This window comes from Capra hircus, chromosome 13 (assembly GCF_001704415.2).
Source record: "Capra hircus breed San Clemente chromosome 13, ASM170441v1, whole genome shotgun sequence".
Lineage (NCBI taxonomy): Eukaryota > Metazoa > Chordata > Mammalia > Artiodactyla > Bovidae > Capra > Capra hircus.
In genome coordinates, this window is record NC_030820.1 from 29,664,259 (window position 1) to 29,686,948 (window position 22,690).

The following is a 22,690-nucleotide window of genomic DNA, read 5'->3' on the forward strand; positions in this document are numbered from 1 at the left end:
ATATCTACTGTGACTCTTAACTGGAATAAATGCAAACAGAGTAAACAGATCTTATGTGTTGCCAAGCTCATTAATCAAAGAGGGTAAACGGGCAAGACCAAACTCCTGCTGTAGAGTGGGTGAGCATATCTGGAAGTGAAGCATCCATGGGCCCTTGTCTGAGATTCAAGAAGGCAAGATCAGAGCACAGCGGGTGAACCATAGGCTCGGAGGGAGACACCCAGCCTTCGCTCCAGCTCTGCTGTCTCCTTGCTGCCTGACCTTGGTGAGCTGCTTCCTTCTCTGTGCCTCAATTTTCTCTACTGTAAACGGAGAATATGCAAGAATACTTAGTTCATGAGGTGGGGTGAAACTTTGGAGAAAACAAAGTGCTGATGACAATTCTTGGTACATCCTCAATAAATGCTCGCTGTTATTATATATATATTAAAAAAAAATCTCCCTCTTGCCCCTTCTTTCTTCATTTAAGTGGATCAATAACTTCAGTGGACTAAACTTGATTTTGTAACAACATGTATGTAGATGAGTTACCTTGTTATAGTGAAACCACTGCTCCAAAATTTCAATGACTCGCTCACTGAGTCCAGGTCTATGATAAGCTGTGATAGTAAAGAGATTCCTAGAATGACCTCCTTGCTTAGGCATCAGGTTTATGGGACTCAGACATTGTAATACATACTCCTGTATTTTATCAACTCAGGTGAAGACAAATTACACTGAGTTATCATACCTTTTCATTGTAATTTGACTGTTTCAATCCATTGTAGTGGTAGACAGTAAAAGACTCTGGACCACTGGAACCCTATATTATAAATAACCAACAATTAAAACTGTGTATCAGGCAATTTCTAACTAGCAATTCAAAGTAAAATGGAAGCTTCGTAATTCCACAGCCTTTGATTACGGAATCAGATTAGATCAGTTAGACACTTAGATTTATGTACTTAATGTTAGGTAAAAGATGAGCAGGACACCAAAAAAAAAAAAACAAAACCCATCTAACAAGCTTTTTAATGACAAAGCACTACCGGGCGGGATTCCTGGACCCCAACGAGGCAGGTCGAGGAAGTCCGTGCCCAGCCATGTTAGAAGCAGCTTATATAAGTTTGTTGCGAGGGATGGTCAGGTTAATGGATGGGGATTTGGATAGGTCGTCGGGACGAGGTGTCGCGGGCTGATAGGTCCTTCTATGTGGCTGGGGTGGGGCGGATTTGGCGAACTGTGCTGTCACTGGTCCCCGGGATCTGGGAGGCTCCTTCCTTAGGGACTTCTCCCGCTGGCGGGGGAGGGAAGGGGCGGCCCATCATAGCCCCCGGGGTGTGACCTTACACTTAAGTACTATAAAATCTAAAAGCTGAAATAGCTGCATCTGGGGAAGAGACTAGAGATTGGCAAAGCAGTGATTTTTATGATAAGTTCTTCTATAGTAGTTTATGGTTTTAAATATGTGCATGTATGGGGGTGGAGATGAAACTTGGCCCAGTCCCAGAAGCTCTTGGAACCCACCTTCCAGGCACTACCTACCTCTTCCATCCTTCAGGTATTCTGAGCTACTCCTTCCTGCTCATGTTTAGTTTATGCTGGGATTTGTAACCAAGAATCCTAAAAATGTAGGACCTAAGCTGCTTTTCCAGTCTTGTCCCCAACCACTCACCTTTCTCAGTTCTCTGAGACAAGCATATTCCTCATCTTCACATGAAAAGACCTTTTGTTGTCAGCTCTGTGCACATTTGTGATTTTTTTTCAACTTCTCTTCTTTTAGTTCAAATCTTACTAATTGTACTTCCAGTTGTCTCAATAATTTGTGCATCATATTTTAAAAGAGTTCATTTTTTAACTGTTTTTTACTTTTCATGTCTAGAATCTATGCTCTTTTTTTGTATCCCACTCAAAAGCTTTAAAAGACATATTAACCATCTTGTTTAAATACAAGTCAGTGCAATTACTTAGATAAATGATTTGACTGGATTTTCAGAGTTAATATATTTTAACTTACAAAATAAATATTTTACTGCAGTTCTGGTAACAAGTGGTACAAAATAAATAGCAACAAAAGGTAATGTAACTGCGCTAAAATGCTTTGTCTCTGGGTTTAGACAACCTACACTGGATCCTGAATTGGCCTCGTGCTAGCAGTATAACCTTAAGCCATTTTTTTAAGTTCTCTAATCTTCAATTTCCTCACTGGCAAAATTGGGGAAAAATAATATGCAATTTAGAAGGTACACAGTATCTCATGCATAGTACATGCTTATTAAATGGTAGCTGCTTCTGCTATTTTTACTGTAAACTATGCTGGTATCTGATGAAATCACAACACACCTTGCTAAATAATTTGAGGGAGTGGTAAAACCCTGCACTCCGACAGGAGGAAAAGTTAAGTGTAGGCTGTAGAATTAGCCAGTGACATAGACATGACCCAACATGAAATAGTACGGTTCCACTCCAAGGGTCTCCTTTAATGCAACTAAAATTCTCCTGGGACACAGGAGCACTGGTAGGAGTTCGCACTACATACAGCATCCTTAACCTTCTTTGCTAGCATTGAGAAAGTTCTAAAGATACATACCAATCTATTGACAATAGTTACCTGAAAGAAGTTACCCAGGGGCAGGAGGGGATTAAGAGAATCTTTCTGTTTTTATTCCATGTATTTCTGAATGTGAATCTTTCTTTAGAAAACAGTATCAAAATGTCTATATTGGTGTATATACTGGCTTTCACCACCTCTGTCCTTTAATCAAAATTTTACATTATTGTATTGGAACATACATGCCCTTCTATCCTCTTGGTCTGGGCAAGTATTTACATAATAATAGTGCTTTCTTAGTCTAATATCTGCATGTTAGAACATGTTTAGTAGGGAAAAATGCTGAAACAATCATAATATGATTATCCCAATAGAACAAAACAATGTTACCTGATCAGGAAAAAATTCTTGAAGAAATGGACCCAATAATATGATTCCTAATCCTTCTGGATCTAATTTATTCTTCATGAGATTTATACTATGGAGAGAGAAAAAAGAAAAACAGTGGATACCACAGGAAAAAAAAGCTTATTTTCCTTCTTTCATGATTAAATTACTGGTACTGCAACACATCTGACTGCCAAAAATCCTGAGAGCTGTTCTTTTTTAGACCCCTAATGACAAATACACAGGAATGACATCTAATTTGCCAAAACTTGGTTATTTTTAAACCAGAGTAATCTGTTACTATTTAGAATTTAAATTATGATGATGACTTTGGAATATTGTTCCTTATTAGGTAAAGTAACTTAAAAACTCAGGCTTGTAAAAGCAGGCCTATAGCCTCCCAAAGGCACATTCCCTTTGCTTCATAGGTATGCTTGAATTTAGCTACCAAATGAGGCATTTAGGCTTAAAAATAAACATTTTTTTCTTTTACATTAGAGAGAAAAAGGAACAGTGTCAAAGGTAGCAGTACATCAGATAATCAAAAACATCTCCTGAAAAGCTCACTTTCAAGAACCAAATGAGGTGGAGGCTTAAAATTCTTAGACAGTGTAAACTGAAGGTTATGAAAGGTAAGACAGTTCTCAAAGAGCTAATAAAGTACACTGAATTTCAGGAAGTGGCATGACTGTTGTTCCAGTAGTGGTCTGGAGTAGCGTTTGGCAGAGCCCTTACCATTTGGTGTCACTGAGGTTGCTGAAAGGTATTATGTATAGAAAGAAGGCAGAGAAGAGTGGACTGCAGTTTAAAGAGTTTTAAAAATGAAAATGGTCTTTTCAGAACATTTTTATTCTCCATATTACCTCTCAGGTTATAAAGATAACTTTTATACAGTTGACCCTTGCATAACATGGGTTTGAATTGCCAGGGTCCACTTACACAAACATACACATGTATTTTTCAATCAATATATACATATATCATAAATAAATTTCTCTTATGATTTTCCTAATAACCTTTCCTTTAGCTTACTTTAAGAATACGGTAATACATATATATCATGTTATGAAATGAAACAAATGAAGACACAGTCATATTTACTATATTAATCCTTGATATGGTCCAGTTAGCTTATGGCCATCAAACATTATAAATGGACTGGACCAAAGGACCAAGTGAGTAACTGTCCAATCTTTCAGCTATTTCTAGGAAAACAATTTGACTCAGCTGTGCTAACTTTAATAACTGTCTTTTTCTTCCTTCCCATCTTAAGACTTCTTAGTAACCAAAATTATCCGAATTCAAGTCTCTTTTGCGTATTAGAGCAATATAAACAAAAAGGTCTCCACTTGGTAATCAGCTGAGAAGAAATACGGTAGTTACTATTATACCATTTATTGGACTGGTTCAACTGTCTCTGAATTTCTCCTCTTTAAGTTGGAATCACCAATTACGTCTAGTAAGAAAGGGTAACATCCCAGCTCTAGGTGGTGAGATTGAGACATTATTTCACATGTGATTAGTTTGCAAATATTTATACATATTTCATACTTTCAAAGAAAATATAGCCAAACTAACTGAAAATAGAATAGTACCAAGTTCTAAAAACTGTATACCAATATGTTTTGGGATGCTTTTGCTGAATCCTTTCCTTAAATGTTTGTTAGCTAAAGCTTTTTCACTGTCAGATATACTTTTGGAAAAAGGAAAAAAAAAAAAAGGAAATGTATATCGAAGGTGATTTTTAATAACCTATATTTGATCAATATATTATGTATTTGATCAAAAGATGTGTCCACATAACTAGAGAGATTTTCCCATGGATAATAAAGATCCCAAATTTATAGAAGTTATAGATGTAATGATGTACATTATTAATGAAGACAATGGTCACGTGGGGCAGTTAAAAGAGTTCTCCTACCCTCCCTCCTCACTAAATAACACTTTGTATGTATCTTACTATTCAGGATCTGAAACAAGGTCCAAGGCTTTCATCACATCTTCTAGAAGTGAGTCAGGTATGAATCCATTATCTGAGAAAATATATTACACAAACAATTTAGATAGTTTACTTCAAGAAATGCTATTACTGCTGATCACAGACACCAGTGAAAAGTCAGTAAGAGGGATACAAAGAGTTAAGGAATAGCATATTCAGCTTATTTTGGGCACAATGTCTATTATTATTAGGTTCTTTTTTTTCCATTAGTGTTCTTGAGCACATAGGCAAAGATTTATTTTCAAGGTTAGTTTTTAATACAAAAATAACCACATGACTTCTACCTGAGAACACCAAAGAAACCTTAAAGCCAAATTACTTCTTAAACAGGCTTACAAATTTAAATGATGTAAGTTTTTTCTACTTAAGTTTATAACAACTATTTATTAATTAGGTTTATTTTTCAATAAATAATGTAAACCTTTAAATTCCCTTTAACAAATCCAATTTAAATGATCCTTTACCAATAAATTCCTCTTGTCACAATGTTATGTACTTTTTTGAAAGGATTTTCATGATCGATTGCTATTTAGGTCTCTAATAATATAAGATCAAGAAAAGATACCTCTTGACTTAAATCAATAGACCTGACTTAAAGCCAAAGATTTAACAGGGAAAAAAAAAAAAAAAAGTTGGGACATAGGGTAGACTCAAATGTTGATGAAGACTAGTCAATAGAAAATACTCCTTTTCTAGGGCTCAATGAGGATGGGAAATGGCCCAAACTCAGATGATGCAACAGAGCATGACACACAAAAAAAGCTTCTGGGCTGTCTGAAATCACAGTGCTTTTAAACCAGCAAGTTGTTGATGCCCTTAAATGTCCAACACTCGAGTTCCTCTACCCATTTACTCATTCTGAAGACTGTCTTGGCTTCCGATCAGCTTCCAACATGATACCCTTTTTCAGGGATTAGGATAATAATAACACCATACCCTTTTCAGGGGTTAGAATAATAAAAATAAAAATCTTGTCTTGGAAAACGAGGTGTCCAAAAGTCCTGCTTCTGTCATCAAACCACAAAATAAAGCATAGCTGCTCTTTCTGGATGTAGTGTGTACTCTGTCTCTACCAGAAAGGAAATAAAGAAGTTATGATTCTTTAAAGTCTTTTCTTAAACCTCCTAAGCACATGCTTATTCATATGAAGACTGACTGGCCTTGACTAAAAGGCTGAGAATCATTTAGGATAATTAAAAATTTTCCTGAACATAATTTTATAAAGTGGGGGTTTAGAATAATTCCAGTTTGTCAAGCTACCAATAATTTACAATATAGAGAATAAAGCACTTGTTTTAAGGCACCTGTGAAAATATTCCAGCTTTGTAAGCCTAACTTGAGTTCGAAAGGTAGAAAAAAATTACTCATTTTGCTTAGTTAGGTCACAGCTAAAAGCTTAGCATCTTGTAATGTAAAACAGGCTTTATCAGGTCACTGGCAGACAGAAACAGTTCTGTGTTTATGGGTTATCACATGTATCACTTGACACAGGCAGTGTGTATTACAATATTCTTCAGAAGCACTGAATGGCAGGCAGCCTTATCTCTTCTTACTGTAACTGAGACTCTGCTCCCATCCTCAGAAAAAGCTAATTGGCTGTATAAGATACAAACAACAAGCAGGAAAACAACACAATGACCTCGTTAACTCAAACATGATTTACCTCAAAATGTAACCACTCCAACACTTTTCAAGCGGCCTATGAGATTTACAGCTTGTAAACACAGAGCACAGCAGTGACTATAAGCCAGTGACTCTATTTTTTTATACGTATAGTATAACTAGAGACTGGAGAGCATTTTTTCAATACCTCACAAACTTTTAATATACCCAAGATCAGAAGAGATTTGGAATTACCTTTTTAAAACACTGATTTTGAAGTTACTTTATTCTTTAGCAGTCATTCGTATCAAGACAAGTTCTTTAGAAAAAGAAGCCTTAAGTCTAAGCAGAAGAAACTCATGCTATCTAGGATTTGGTTGGTTCCACAGAGAATATGGAAATAGAGACACAATGATAAGATGACCTCAATATCAACAGCAGAGGAAACCTGAGAGTCAATTTGTTGACTTCTCAAGCTATTCTTGCCTGGAAAATTCCATGTACAGAGGAGTCCAGTGGGCTATAGTCCATGGGCTACAGTGCTGGTGGGTTGTAAAGAATGGGACACAACTGAGTGAGCACGTGTGCATGCACATGCACACACACACACACACACACACACACACAGAGGCAGGGCTAAGAAACACAAAAGGAAAAAGGAGAATGTGAATGCATCAGTAATTTAACCACATGAATATAAAACAGACTTGTGCAGGCGTTCCACCTCGGAAGAATAGGGAGGATAAGAGGGGGCACTGTGTGTGTGACAGTGAGCTGGTGAGCAGCTACAGAGCCAGTGTTCACATACAGTTAAGTTGTGTTTTAAGACATTTGAAAAGGAGGGGAAAAGCTGTTTGTTTACGAATTTGAAAGAGTTTTGCTTTTTCAAAACAAGTAAACAGATGGTAAGAAGTGCCCAGCTCCTAGAGTGTGAGAGGAGGGACACAGCGCAGAGCAGTGCCAGGAAGGAGCGTTGACAGCAGAGTGAGTTAACAACCTGCTGGGTACGATGAGAGTTCATGAGGAAGAAGTCAGAGCTGGACATGAAGGAAAAGGGAGCACCCACTGTAATTCCCACTGGGAAAACCTGGGGAAGACAAGGGGAACCTGGAAGGTCTCTTTTAGCAGAGGCCGCAGTTGATGGAGAGCTGCAGGAGAAGAGCTGTGTCAGGAGTTCAAGCAGGTGAGGGAGAGCTTGAGAGGAGGCAGGACCCAGCATTGGGACTGTAATATATTCAAACCTCTGTAGATGAGAAGAGTAAAGTTTCTTAGGAACAGAGGAGAAAATCGAGAGCTAGTTATTGTTTATTCTTTAGTGGCCAAGTTGTGTCTGACTCTTTGCGACCCCAAGGACTGTAGCCAGCCAAGCTTCCCTGTCCATGGGATTTCCCAGGCAGGAATACTGGAGTGGGTTGCCATTTCCTAGAAGAGATCTAATTGAGAAGAATGTAAACACTGTTGGTCTTAGTCAAGAAAATAATAAATTATTTTTATTAAATGTTGCATCGTACTTTACCTATTATTATTATTAATACTCTAATAACATAAACAATTTAGTAGAACTCTTAAAGAAAGTGAAAGTGAAGTCGCTCAGTCATGTCCGACTCTTTGCGACCCCGTGGACTGTAGCCCACCAGGCTCCTCCATCCATGGGATTCTCCAGGCAAGAATACTGGAGTGGGTTGCCATTTCCTTCTCCAGGGGATCTTCCCGACTCAGGGATCGAACCCATGTCTCCCACATTGCAGGCAGATGCTTTAACCTCTGTGACTTTGGCCCTGAGGCAGGGTCCAGGCATTTTTGTGGTTGCTTTTGCCCTGGTCTCCTGTCCCATGTCTCCCTGGGGCTTTGCTTCTCTGGCTCCTGGACGGCAGGGAAGACACAGCCCCAGGACTAGCAGAGGGCTTGATACAAGAAGCTGCTCAATCACAGTTCTGACAATTATTCAAGCTAACCCTAACTTTAGACTTACATAAACTGCTCTGTTCGGGCACCATGGTTCAACCAAAAACAGCTTTGTGAACTGTACCTATGAAGTTTGGAAAGAAATGAGTAGTTGATTTCTGGCCTATCTTGCAGAACCACTTCACCTTATGTGATGGGAAAGTTACAAACCAAACCAAACATGGTGCAGAATACAGAAAAGAGTACTATGGTGGGGGTGGGGATCAAATTAGTAATTTAGTTTGTGACTAAAAATGAAGAATTTTCTATTTGGAAAACTCAGCAGTGGCCACAGGACTGGAAAAGGTCAGTTTTCATTCCAATCCCAAAGAAAGGCAATGCCAAAGAATGCTCAATCTACCGCACAATTGCACTCATCTCACACGCTAATAAAGTGATGCTTAAAATTCTCCAAGCCAGGCTTCAACAATATGTGAACCATGAATTTCCAGATGTTCAAGCTGGTTTTAGAAAAGGCAGAGGAACCAGAGATCAAATTGCCAACATCCGCTGGAACATCAAAAAAGCAAGAGTTCCAGAAAAACATCGATTTCTCCTTTATTGACTATGCCAAAGCCTTTGACTGTGTGGATCACAATAAACTGTGGAAAACTCTGAAAGAGGTGGGAATACCAGACCGCCTGACCTGCCTCTTGAGAAACCTGTATGCAGGTCAGGAAGCAACAGTTAGAACTGGACATGGAACAACAGACTGGTTCCAAATGGGAAAAGGAGTACGTCAAGGCTGTATATTGTCACCCTGCTTATTTAACTTATATGCAGAATACATCATGAGAAACGCAGGGCTGGATGAAGTACAAGCTGGAATCAAGATTGTTGGGAGAAATATCGATAACCTCAGATATGCAGATGACACCACCCTTATGGCAGAAAGTGAAGAAGAACTAAAGAGCCTCCTGATGAAAGTGAAAAAGGAGAATGAAAAAGTTGGCTTAAAGCTCGACATTCAGAAAACTAAGATCATGGCATCCAGTCTCATCATTTCATGGCAAATAGATGGGGAAACAGTGGAAACAGTGGCTGACTTTATTTTTTTGGGCTCCAAAATCACTGCAGATGGTGATTGCAGCCATGAAATTAAAAGATGCTTACTCCTTGGAAGGAAAGTTATGACCAACCTAGATAGCATATTAAAAAGCAGAAACATTACTTTGCTAACAAAGGTCCGTCTAGTCAAAGCTGTGGATTTTCCAGTAGTCATGTATGGATGTGAGAGTTGGACTATAAAGAAAACTGAGTGCCAAAGAATTGATGCTTTTGAACTGTGGTGTTGGAGAAGACTCTTGAGAGTCCCTTGGACTGCAAGGAGATCCAACCAGTCCATCCTAAAGGAGATCAGTCCTGGGTGTTCATTGGAAGGACTGATGTTGAAGCTGAAACTCCAATACTTTGGCTACCTGATGTGAAGAACTGACTCATTGGAAAAGACCCTGATGCTGGGAAAGATTGAAGGCAGGAGGAGAAGGGTATGACAGAGGATGAGATGGTTGGATGGCATCACTGACTCAATGGACATGGGTTTGGGTGGACTCCGGGAGTTGGTGATGGACAGGGAGGGCTTGCGTGCTGCAGTCCATGGGGTCACAAAGAGTGGGACACGACTGAGCAACTGAACTGAACTGAATCCAACTTCCTAGAGTGGACTCTATATAGCTAAACAATAAACACTGATACTCAAATGAGAAAGTGGAGTTCATTTTCTCCATGGTAAGTAAGCTCCAGGAGTTGGTGGTGGACAGGCAAGCCTGGTGTGCTGCAATCCAAAGGGTTGCAAAGAGTTGGACAAGACTGAGCAACTGAACTGAACTGAAGGTTAAGTAATAGAAAGACACAGCTCTAAGATGACTGAACAAGTTTTGTTTACTTCTTAACTATCAGATTATAGTCCTAAGTCATCCCACATAAAACTATATAGATGAAAACTACTTTAATCAATAATTTTCTCTAATTAAAAAACATAACGAATTTATTTTCCTATGTATTCCTGAGGACTCCAGTCTGAAAAACTGCCAACAATCATAAATTGTGTTTTCATATTGACAATAAGACAGTCTAATTTTCCTTGTAATTCAGTAAAACCCAATGGAGTCTGCTACCTCATTAATGATGGAAAAAATTGAAATTGTAAAAAGCAAACAAATTACTACTTGTGACTGTAAGATACTAAACGTTAGTTTTAGTATCTTTGTATTCCTGATAGTTCCTTTAGAATATAAACCAAAACTCACCTTCTAAATCACATTAGGCTTTTCAAGTCCAGATCTACTCCTTCTTATTCTGAAGGCATTTCTCTATAACTCTGTTCATTATCTCCTAAAATATTGTGTTCAGAATATTTCAGGAGATAACTGATACTTTCTGTGCACATTTCTTTTCTCAGACTCATTCACTTATAATTTTAGGTCTCAGTTTCTCACTAAGGAAAGAAATATATAGGTATCCAAAAAGGCTCAGTACAGAAAGGCCATATGTTTGCGTTGAGAGTGGTTTGTGTTGGTGGTTACACTGGGATAAGAGTATGTTTGACATCTCGGACCATCAATTCAAATCAAAATTACACAGCACTATAAAGAGCTGACTGGAAACCCTGGGAAAATACCCAGTTCATCTGTCAAGTCATCTTACCTTACTATAGGAATCTACCTCTCACACAGTGATTACTATCAATATGGGTAGAAACATGTCACCTAATATGTCCTGAAACAGAGCAGGCATTTTACATGTGTATGTGTGTATACCACTCCACACTCACTCTTCACTGGGATGTGAGGTATAGAAAAGGCAAACATCCAGAAGAGGGGTGAGAGACGGAAGGGAAAAATAAAACAAATACCTTAAATCCTTAAGAGGAAGGTACATAACAGAAAACTGCTTAACTCGTTCTCTGAAATATATTCTTTAAAACATAAATCCTCTCGAAGCTCCAAGCTGAGCTTCCTGTGCTATACAGCAGCTCCCCACTAGCTGGCTGTTTTACACGTGACAGTGTATATATGTCAATGCTACTCTCTATTTGTCCCCTCCAGCTCTGCACCCCAGCTCCTCCCTCCCGCCCCTGTATAAAAAGTCCATTCTCTTACGTCTGCATCTCTATTCCTGCCCTGGTGCAAGAGCGAGGGGATGTACGTATACATAGCTGAAACAATGACAGCACTGTAAAGCAATTACATCCCAATAAAAGAAAGAGAAGGAAAAAAAAAACAAACCATAAATCCAAGCCTTGACCATTAATTTCTTACCTTTGGCATCACTTCAGTAAATACTACATGATTATTTTTCTTGTGCCCTGTCTTTGCACTCAAGTCAAACACTTTGCTGGCTACTGCCTGCATGTAAATTGCTATTTCCTACCTTATGTTCACAGATATCACTTTCTCTTCTTTACGCTATTTGCCAGCATGACCCTCCCCACTCAGGTCTACTTGATGGCTCTCTAGCTAATCTCAGTTCACTTCAATCACATTTCTTTTAATTTTATTTATGTCAATCTTATTTTCATTTTAACTTGCTACAGTTTCCAAAAACTCTTAAGTTTGATCCCAACTCCAAAGATACTAAAAGCATTTAGGAACATAAATTATTTATTTCCCATCTTTTCCATCAAAGGATTCAAAGAGGTAAGAGGATGCTTATTTTTGTCACCCTCCACGACACAGTTCAATGTGCTACACATAACCAGTGATTCCAGTTGAAGCTGTTAACTTATTAATACTATAAAACTGATTTCATTCAGTGGTGGGAAAATATAAAGATGTAAATTACTTTTACTTCTAAAGACTTAGAATGAAATGTTACTGGAAGTTTAAAAGATTATTAATTCCAAAAGGAAAGAAACTTTTTTTTTTCAAGTTAATAAAAAGGTACAGTAGAAGAAACTAACTGTAGGTAAACTCACCAGTACCAGCACCAATTAACTTGAGGTGTAGAGAGAAAGGAATCACACTTATAAATACCTACTACACATTAAGCACTGCAGATGCTTTACACAACATTATTCATTTAATCTTCATAAGGACTCTTAAATAGGCTATTATATGATACATAAGAAAGCAGACTTATAGACTGAAAGGTAACTAAAGTTATATGGGTTACCAAGACTCCTAGAATTTATATGATTGAAAGAGTACATCTCCAAGAACAAAGAAAATTTCAAGACAAAAGACAATGAATTTATAAAAATAACTGAATGCTTTCAGCAGTTGATAAGGACTTCTCCAACAACGTAGGTTCCTTCATGGTAATTTACAAGGGAACAGAAGGCACGACTCAGTTTTAAGGTTATCCTGGAAAAGTCAGTGAGTTAGTCGTGACCATCACCTAACTAAAGTACATAAATGCAAAGGTGATCAAAACCACCTAGTTAGCAATGATACAGTGGACAGCAGAGTGATGTCTATCTATCTATGAACTTTTCAAAACAACCTCGGTTAGTGTGGTAGAGAAGCTAAGATCTGGCTCAAAAACAAATCATAAAGTTGGTTTTTCTTCTTCTGTATTTTCTTGCACAATATTACACAGAAATATTCTGGGGAGTGATATCAGCAAGATGGAGGGCTTGGAGACCCCAACTCATGTCTCCCACACAAAAACCCAACGAAACAACAAACAACTACAAACTGAAGAAAACAGTCCAAGGATAGCACCGGGCTATGAAGCAGAAGCAACAAACCCATGGAGTTCCAAAACAGATTGAGGATAGTGGTGGAGAAAAGCACACCACTTTTTAAGAAGTACCCCCAGCCAAGAGCAGCCTGACACCAGGAGGGTTGCCCTGGGAGGAAGTTCACCACCTGGGGGAAAAGGAAAACCCGTGCAGGCCCCGCCAACAGTTGCGGGGGGGCACGTGCAGCCCCTGCTGCAGTGGTCTCCTACTGTCTTCATCAGCGCTGCTCCTGCACCTCCTCCAAGAAGGTCTACCCCCGGGTGCCGTGCCCTGCCCTGTTTTTAGGTGCTCACCTAAAACAGCCACACAGATCAATGGAACAAATAGAGTCCAGACATAAACCTACACATAAACAGACAATTAACTTACAACACGGGAGTTGTGATATACAATGAATAAAGACCAGTCTCTTCAACAAGTGGTACTGTGAAAACTGGACCACTTGTCTTACACCACACACATAATCTGATCCACTTTGAGTTAAGACTTAACTGTAAGACGAGAAACCTTAAAACTTACTTATTAGAAAACACAGGTGGTAAGCTCCAAGACACTCTTGGCATTGATTTTTTTGGATGTGATATCAAAAGCAAAAATAAACAAGTGGACTGTATCAAACTAAAAAGCTTCTGTGTAACAAAGGAAAATGAAAAGGCAACCTACTGAATGGGAGGATATATTTGCAAATCTCACTTCTGATAAGGGGTTACTATATAAAATATGCGAAGAACGCACAGAACTCAATACAGAAACGCCAAACACTATGATTACAATAGAGGCAGAAGATCTGAATGTACATTTTCCTATGAAGATATACTGATTATATACAACAGGTACATGAAACAGTACTCAACACTCACTAGTCATCAGGGAAATGCAAATCAAAGTCACAATAAGAAATAGCAAGTGTTCGAGAGGATGTGGAGAAAAGGGAACCCCTGTGCACTGTTAGTGGGGATGTAAACTGGTACAGCCACTATGGAGTACAGTATGAAGGTTTCTCAGAAAGTTAAAAAGAGAACTACCACATCATCCAGCAATTGCACTTCTGGGTATTTTTTTGAAGGAAGAGAAAACACTACTTGAGATGCATCTTCATGTTCAATGCAGCACTGTTTACAAGCCAAGATACTGAAACACTCTTAAATGTCCATCAGTGGATGAATGGATAAAGAAAATGTGGTATATACACTAAATGGAGTATTATTCAGCCAATAAAAAAGGAAGGAAATCTTTCTATTTGCCTCAACATGGATGGAACTTGGGGGCATTATGCTAGGTGAAGTAAATCAGACAAAGACAAATACCATATTATCCCAATTATATGTGGAGTGAAAACCATCTATTTCTGCTTTATTGACTATGCCAAAGCCTTTGACTGTGTGGATCACAATAAACTGTGGAAAATTCTGAAGGAGATGGGAGTACCAGACCACCTGACCTGCCTCTTGAGAAACCTGTATGCAGGTCAGGAAGCAACAGTTAGAACTGGACATGGAACAACAGACTGGTTCCAAATGGGAAAAGGAGTACGTCAAGGCTGTATATTGTCACCCTGCTTATTTAACTTCTATGCAGAGTACATCATGAGAAACGCTGGGCTGGAAGAAGCACAAGCTAGAATCAAGATTCCTGGGAGAAATATCAATAACCTCAGATATGCAGATACCACCCTTATGGCAGAAAGTGAAGAGGAACTAAAGAGCCTCTTGATGAAAGTAAAAGTGGAGAGTGAAAAAGTTGGTTTAAAGTTCAACATTCAGAAAATGAAGATCATGGCATCTGGTCCCATCACTTCATGGGAAGTAGATGGGGAATCAGTGGAAACAGTGTCAGACTTTATTTTGAAGGGCTCCAAAATCACTGCAGATGGTGACTGCAGCCATGAAATTAAAAGACGCTTACTCCTTGGAAGGAAAGTTATGAGCAACCTAGATAGCATATTCAAAAGCAGACACATTACTTTGTCAACAAAGGTCCGTCTAGTCAAGGCTATGGTTTTTCCAGTGGTCATGTATGGATGTGAGAGTTGGACGGTGAAGAAAGCTGAGCGACGAAGAATTGATGCTTTTGAACTGTGGTGTTGGAGAAGACTCTTGAGAGTCCCTTGGACTGCAAGGAGATCCAACCAGTCCATTCTGAAGATCAGCCCTGGGACTTCTTTTGGAAGGAATGATGCTAAAGCTGAAACTCCAGTACTTTGGCCACCTCATGTGAAGAGTTGACTCATTGGAAAAGACTCTGATGCTGGAAGGGATTGGGGGCAGGAGGAAAAGGGGACAACAGAGGATGAGATGGCTGGATGGCATCACTGACTCAATGGACGTGAATCTGAGTGAACTCCGGGAGTTGGTGATGGACAGGGAGGCCTGGCGTGCTGTGATTCATGGGGTCGCAAAGAGTCGGACATGACTAAGCAACTGAACTGAAGTGAAACAAGACTGAGCTCACAGATATAGGAACAGATTGGTGGCTGCTAGAGGCACGGGGTAGGGGAGTAGGTGAAAGGAGTAAAAAATGTCAGAGGTACCACCTTTCAGTTATAATATGAGTCATGGGATATGATGTACAGCATGGTGACTAGAGTTAATCACACTGTATTGTTTATATGAAAGTTGCTAAGAAAGTTTAATTCAGAAGTAGTATTTTTCCCTGTTTAACACCATCTGAAGTCAAGATTCAAGTAACCATACTTAAGTACCATGTGAAGCAAAACCCTTCTACCATGTGAAAATATGATGATCACTTTTTTTTTTGGTTCTCACTTCCACTGGTTCTTATTTAAAACTTTCAACTAGTACACGATAGATTTCATTCAGTAATCCAACAACTCTTTAAAAATAAAACTCAGGAAAGGATCAATGTATTTTAAATACATAAAGATATAAAACAATATTAATAAAAAATAAAATCTTTTACCTTCTGGATCATAAGTTTGAAAAACTCTTCTGGCTTGTTCTGAGGGAGCCTCAGGGGCAACTAAAGCCATATCCTGAAAACATAAAAAAACATGCTATCAACAAGCTTCAATATCATGACATTAAAAACAAAATAAATACAAGGCTAGAGAAATAAAGACATTTGGAATCAAAATACTGTGTGTTATGTTAATATTTATATCATAGCTGTATGACTCTCTGGGCCTTAACTTTACCTCTGAAAAATGGCAATACCACTTCAACCACAGAGAACTGTTGTGAGAATGACATATAAAGTTTTATATAACTCTTGAAAAAGTCTAATATTGTATAAGTAATTACTATAAAACTGAATCTGTAAAAATTAATGACATTTTTTGTTGTATAGTAATAGCCAATGAAAAATAACAAAATATACTCTAGTTTTCAAATATCTAAAAATTAAATCCAGAGATGTGATAACAATTACATAAGAATTCATTTGAAATTTTTTACTTTAGGAAGCACGTTATATCAGTGACCTAGGGACAGATCAATAACAACTTCAGCATGTTCAGAATTTTAATTTTTATTAAAGGAAATATCCAAAAGGCATGTTTTTTTTTCCCTATAAAACTTATTCTCTATCATGATGAATTTCTTTAAAAGTAAGCCACGTTACAACTTACCAAAAATAAGCACATAATTCAATGTTATCCTGGACTCTTCACAAAGCTTTACTCCATATATTTTAGCCATTATGAAATTCTACACTTAACCAACATGAAACTAGAATATAGGCTCTAATTGTTTTCCTCTAATCATATACCTGGTCCAAGCATCTGCCTATAATTGTGTTCACTCAGACAAACCTTATCAGAGAGCAAGTTTCCCAAGCTTCCCTTTTTACTATCTTGATTCCTTTTTGAGGAGTAGATATAAAGGGAACATATTTCAACATGAAAAATGCTATTTATGACAAACCCTCAGCCAACATAAAACTCAATGGTGAAAAGCTGAAAGCTTTCCCACTAAAATCTGAAACAAGACCAGGATGTCCACTCTCAGCTCTTCTAATCAACATAGTATTGAAAGTCCTAGCCACAGCAATCGAACAAGAAAAATAAAGGGATTCAAAATAAAAGGGAAGAAGTAAAATTGTCATTATATGCAGATGACATATATGTAGAAAACCCTAAAGATTTCATATGAAAACTTCTAGAACTGATAAATAATCAACAATATAGCAGGATACAAAATTAACATACAGAAATCTGTTGCAGTTCTTTACACTAACAATGAAATACCAAAAAGTACAAAAAAAAATCCCTTTTAAAATCACATCAAAAGTAATAAAATACTTAGGAATAAACCTGGCCAAAGAAGTGAAAGACTCATATGGTGAGAACCATAAAACACTGATGAAGGAATCTGAAAATGATTTAAAGAGACAAAAAGACATCCCATGCTCCTGAGTTCAAAGAATTATTATTAAAATCTCTATACTACCCAAAGCAATCTACAGATTTAAAGCAATCCCTATCAAATTACCTATGACATTTTTTACAGGACTAGAATAAAGAATCCTAAAATGTATATGGAACCATTAAAGACCAGAACTGCCAAAGCAATCCTGAGCAAAAAGAACAAAGCTGGAGACATAACCCTCCCAGACTTCAGACAATACTACACAGCTACAGTAATCAAAATAGCATGGTACTGGTACAAAAACAGACATACAGATCAATGGAACAGAATACAGAGTCCAGAAATAAACCCACACACTTGATTTACAGACACATATAAACCAGTGAACTTAGAATACTTATCTCAGTACCACACACAAACTCAAAATGGCTTAATGACTTAAATATAAAGCATGACACCATAAAATTCCTAGAAGAGATCATAGGCAAAACACTCTGACATAAATTGTAGCAATGTTTTCTTCGATCAGTCTCCCAAGGCAATAGAAATAAAAGTAAAAATAAACAAATGGGACCTAATCAAACTCTTAAGCTTTTGCACAACAAAGGAAACTATAAACAAAGTAAAAAGACATCCTGAAGAATGGGAGAAAATATTTTCAAATGATGCAATTGACAAGGGCTTAATTTCCAAAATATCCAAATACCTCATAAAATTAAATAAAGAAATCAAAACTACAATGAGGTATCACCTCACAAAGGTCAGAATGGCCACTTCATTTAAAAGTCTACAAATAACAAATGCTAGAGAGGGTGCACAGAAAAGGGAACAGTTGTACACTGTTGGCAGGAATGTACATTGGTACAGCCACTATGGAGAGCAGTATGGAGAGTCTTTTAAAAGCTAAAAATAGAACTACCATATAATTTAGCAATCCCACTCATGGGCAGATATCTGGAGAAAACCATGGTTCAAAAGGATAAATGCACCCCTGTGTTCATAGCAGCACTATCTGAACAGCTAAGACATGAAAGAAAGATGTGGTATACACACACACGAATATTACTCAGCCATAAAAAAGAATAAAATCAAGCCATGTGCAGCAACACAGACTGACCTAGAGATTATCATAAGTGAAATACACCAGAAAGTCAAATACTGTATGATATCAATTATATGTGCAATCTAAAATATACAAAAATGAACTTATTTATAAAATGGAAACAGACTCACATAGAAAACAAACCTATGATTACCAAAGCAGGGAGGGGCTGAGGGAGGGATAAATTAGGAGCCTGGGATTAGTACATACAAATAACTATATATAAAATAGATAATCATCATGGTCTACTGTACAGCACAGGGAACCATATACAATATGCTGAAACAAACCAGAAAAGAATATGAAAAAGAGTATATATATTTGTATAACTGAATCACTTTGCTGTACAGCAGAAATACAACACTGTAAATCAACTATTCTTCAATTTTTAAAAAAGTGGGATATAAATGTTAAGTAGAATTTAAATTGCTATTTCTCCATGCAAACAAATTTTTTAGAAATGCACTAAATAACTTTTGTCCTAATCATCTTGCCCTTATCTCAAAGATGAAGGAATAAACTCTTCAGGGTCAGCTAGAGTAGTTCTCACTTGACCATGTCTGAGCACCTTAACAGTATGTTCCATTCAATGGGGAGTAGGTATCAAATGGGTATGGGAGTCAAAACAAGGCAATATATACAAGCCCCTACACAGTTTTAATGTATTAAATGATAAAATAATTTTAAAAAATCTTGTTACTTTATAATGTAGATCTGGTAATGTACAATTATTTCCCTTTTACCATCCCTTGATACCAACTTTTAGGGTGTCATTCTCCTGCATTTTCAGTATCATTTTATAGATAATACACATGTCAAGGGCCATGCTTTCATCTGGTTGAACTTTCAATGCCTTTCTGATTTTATGATCCAGTCCTTTACTGCTGGATACGTGGATTGTGCCTAACATTTTACCATAACCACTGCTGTACCAAATAAACTGGAACATGTGATTTCATATGTGAACAGTCATATCTATAGGACATGAACAGTGGTATCTGTAGGACAGAGTTCCAGAGCAGGATCACTGAGCCAAAGGAAAAAGGCATTGCAGTTTGGTACTACAGATACTACCCGATTCTTGGGTTAAATGTGTTCATTTAACCTAGTCTGAACAGTATTTCTTAAAATGCTTTCTCCTTTCTCTAATACATCCCCAGTAGAGCCTTAGCTCTACAATCACCTTTGTATCAAGGCTAGGATTGTAGCGTGGGTTCTCAGATTTAGGGAGCACTTAATAGCATTGAGACTACTGTTATTATTCCTTAGCTTCCTTTACTACTTCCAAACCTTTACTGCAGACGTTTCTATGTGTATTGCAGAATAAGCTTTCACCTCCTTAACTGTTTCCAACTCTCCTTTCTTTTTTCAATTGTCTACTTGAGAACACCTGTTGGAATTCGTGGAGGAGCAAAGTCACTGAAATGCTGGTGGAGGAAAAGGTCTACAGCTGCAGATGAGCTCTTATGCAAAGGGGAGGGTTTGGAGGCACAAGACGAAGATAAAAGTCATTCTTCCTACTCAACACCTGTTGCATGTCAACCTTTGTTTCTAGTAAGTGATCAGGCAGAGCTTGAAATGAGTTTTAACACATTACTTCAAAATTTCTAAATATTAATTAAAACTGTGATCTAAGTAGAAGGAATGGGCATAATGTTTTTCTTGGTTAAAAAACAAACAGAATCTTTTGGGGGGAAGAGGTGGCAGAGAATATAAATGAAGCATCTTTTAAATCTTCCTACAAAAGTGAAGTTTTGGGAAACTGCCACCGTTTATAAGGTTTGGGGAACAAGGAAGATTCCAGTTCTAGCCAGAGGAAAAGGTTGGCATCAAATTCTCTGACATTAAAGATTTCAGAAAATAAGGGAGTGTGAAAAGAATTTATTAACTACCTGATGCCTCATCTCTAAGTTTCAAGTGCTACAAATAAATAAATACTATGCTTATGTAAAAAAGAAAAAAAAAAGAGAGAGAATTAAAGTAGACTTAATAAAATATTCACTGCTTATCTCTTGCCTCCGGTTATAAACATATTAACAATTTAGGCTTTAGAAAATGTGTGCTTAATTCTTGTTTGGACAGGCATGGCCTAATATAGAAATATCCGATGAAGCCTGGGCAAAGTCCTGGTGTACTCTGGTTTAACAAGTGTTCATTTGGAGTAAAGGTTGGCAAATTTTTTCTGTGATGGGCCAGACAGTAAATATTTTAGGCTTCACAGGCCATAACGTAGCAAGATAAGACAGTGTGTAACAGCAAGATAATATAATACATAAACAAGAGCACCTGGTTGTGTTCCAATAAATATTTCACAAAATAGGTGTAGGGCTTGATTTAGCCTGTGAGCCATAGTTTACCGACCCATGATTTAGAGAATATATTATATTTTTCCCCCTCAATGCTCTAAGCTGTAGTAAACATGCCTTCTTTTGACATATCTGGGGACATAATGATGTCTTAATCACCTTAATAAATTTTACAAAGAAGGTACTTTGGCTCTCATGTGGAACAGAAAAGAGGGTAGGAAATTCTCACTAGCCAGAATGGAATCATCAAAGGCAGAAACGTGAATGAGCACAACACAAGGGAAACTGAAAGAGCTGAACAGGATGGAGAACTGTGAGAGACAGGGAGTGGTCAGGCAAGGGAATCAGCTCTGATGGAAGAATAAACGAAGTTTGGAGGAGATGGTTAAAAACCCAAGTGGAGCACGTGGCTGTCTTAACACTATGCCATCCAGTGGTTGCCAGTTGTAGGCCTCTCACAGGCCAGCAGAAAAAGGCGATGAGGACTAAAGGAGATCAAAGCTGGAGAGTCTGCCAGGCAAACTATGGAAACAGGTGAAAGGAGATTATGGCAAAGATGTCAGAATAGAGTATTTCCAAAAAGGAATTTAGAGAATTTCTTGTTTGACGTTTAAAAGTTGAAACAAGTATCTCAAAACGCTATGAGCAGACAACGAAAAACCCTCAGAAGCAAACTACCAAAACAGAAATTCCTTTTTCCTCTTAAAATACAACCCAGTGGCAGTGGTCATGTTCCACATAATAAAACCATCAACTGTGACTATCATTACTAGTGAAACAAACTGTGTCCTGAACGATTAAGAGAAAAAAATCTTGTTTTGCTCCATTGGTTTCAGTGATATACTAATAGCTAATCTGCCAAACTCCTTAGGAATTAATTGTTCTTAACTCATATCACTGATTTTAAGATGTGTTCATACTACAGGGGGGAAAAGAAAAACACAAAGCCCCCCTACCAAAACCACGAAAGATTACAATAAATTCTAAGGAAAACATTCCAAAAGTTTTCATCCATAAATTAAAAACAGTCTTCTAAATTGATTGTTGGCTTGCTTATTTTGAGTGTTTACAATGCTTTTTAGATTACTGTAGAAAAAGATCTCTTAGTTAAACCTCGTTTAAATTTATGTAATGTTTACATGTTTATAGATGAAATCAGGACAAGTTACAAAACCACCTTCTATTCCCATTAAAGTGCTTCATGCTGAACTCCAAACTTTTAACTTTCTAATTTGGTTTAAAATTACAAATTCCAACACTCATTTTTACCAATTTATTTAACTTCAACACTTCTAAACAAGGTTCCCTGTGTAAGACCTGGAGTAGGATGGCCTATGTAGTAATTTCAGTGATATGGTAATATTACATATATTTCATATCTGCACAGCAAGTTTGAACAGCAAGTGTAGAATTTCATTAATTGAGAAAGGGTCCTTTTCAACCTTTTAGTGAGATATAACTGCCAAATTTTTTTCACTGCACATAAAGAAAATGATTTAATTAGAAAGGATAATTTAAAATAGAACTCTTATGTAAAAACTGTATAAATGTGAAGAACAATATGATGAGGATCCTACCCTTAGATTTTCTATATCCAAGACAAATGTGGCAATAGTTTTTAGACTACATATTTAACATATTTTCCCCATATAACTACCTACATACCCGTAATGTTTTGAATACCTGTCAAGCCTATTAGATGAGATAAAGACATCACAATCTAATAGAAGAGAGAAAAATATGTTCCTATATGTTCCATGAATATTATTAAAATTCTCTTAAAATTACTTTCTAAAATAAAATTCAAACAC

General features: G+C 37.4%; 1 protein-coding gene across 3 annotated transcripts in view; it reads right to left on the reverse strand.

Annotated features, from left to right (window-relative positions):
* The window catches only part of FAM188A (family with sequence similarity 188 member A), an 82,499-nt gene that overhangs the window by 2,782 nt on the left and 57,027 nt on the right, over positions 1 to 22,690 (reverse strand). For all 3 annotated transcript variants that reach the window (XM_005687974.2, XM_005687973.3, XM_018057150.1), the window contains 4 exons: positions 16,066 to 16,138; positions 4,878 to 4,950; positions 2,921 to 3,008; positions 731 to 802 (listed from right to left, as the gene is read on the reverse strand). In XM_005687974.2, the coding sequence (XP_005688031.2) occupies positions 731 to 802; positions 2,921 to 3,008; positions 4,878 to 4,950; positions 16,066 to 16,138 (306 nt within the window). The remainder of the gene's footprint in view (positions 1 to 730; positions 803 to 2,920; positions 3,009 to 4,877; positions 4,951 to 16,065; positions 16,139 to 22,690) is intronic.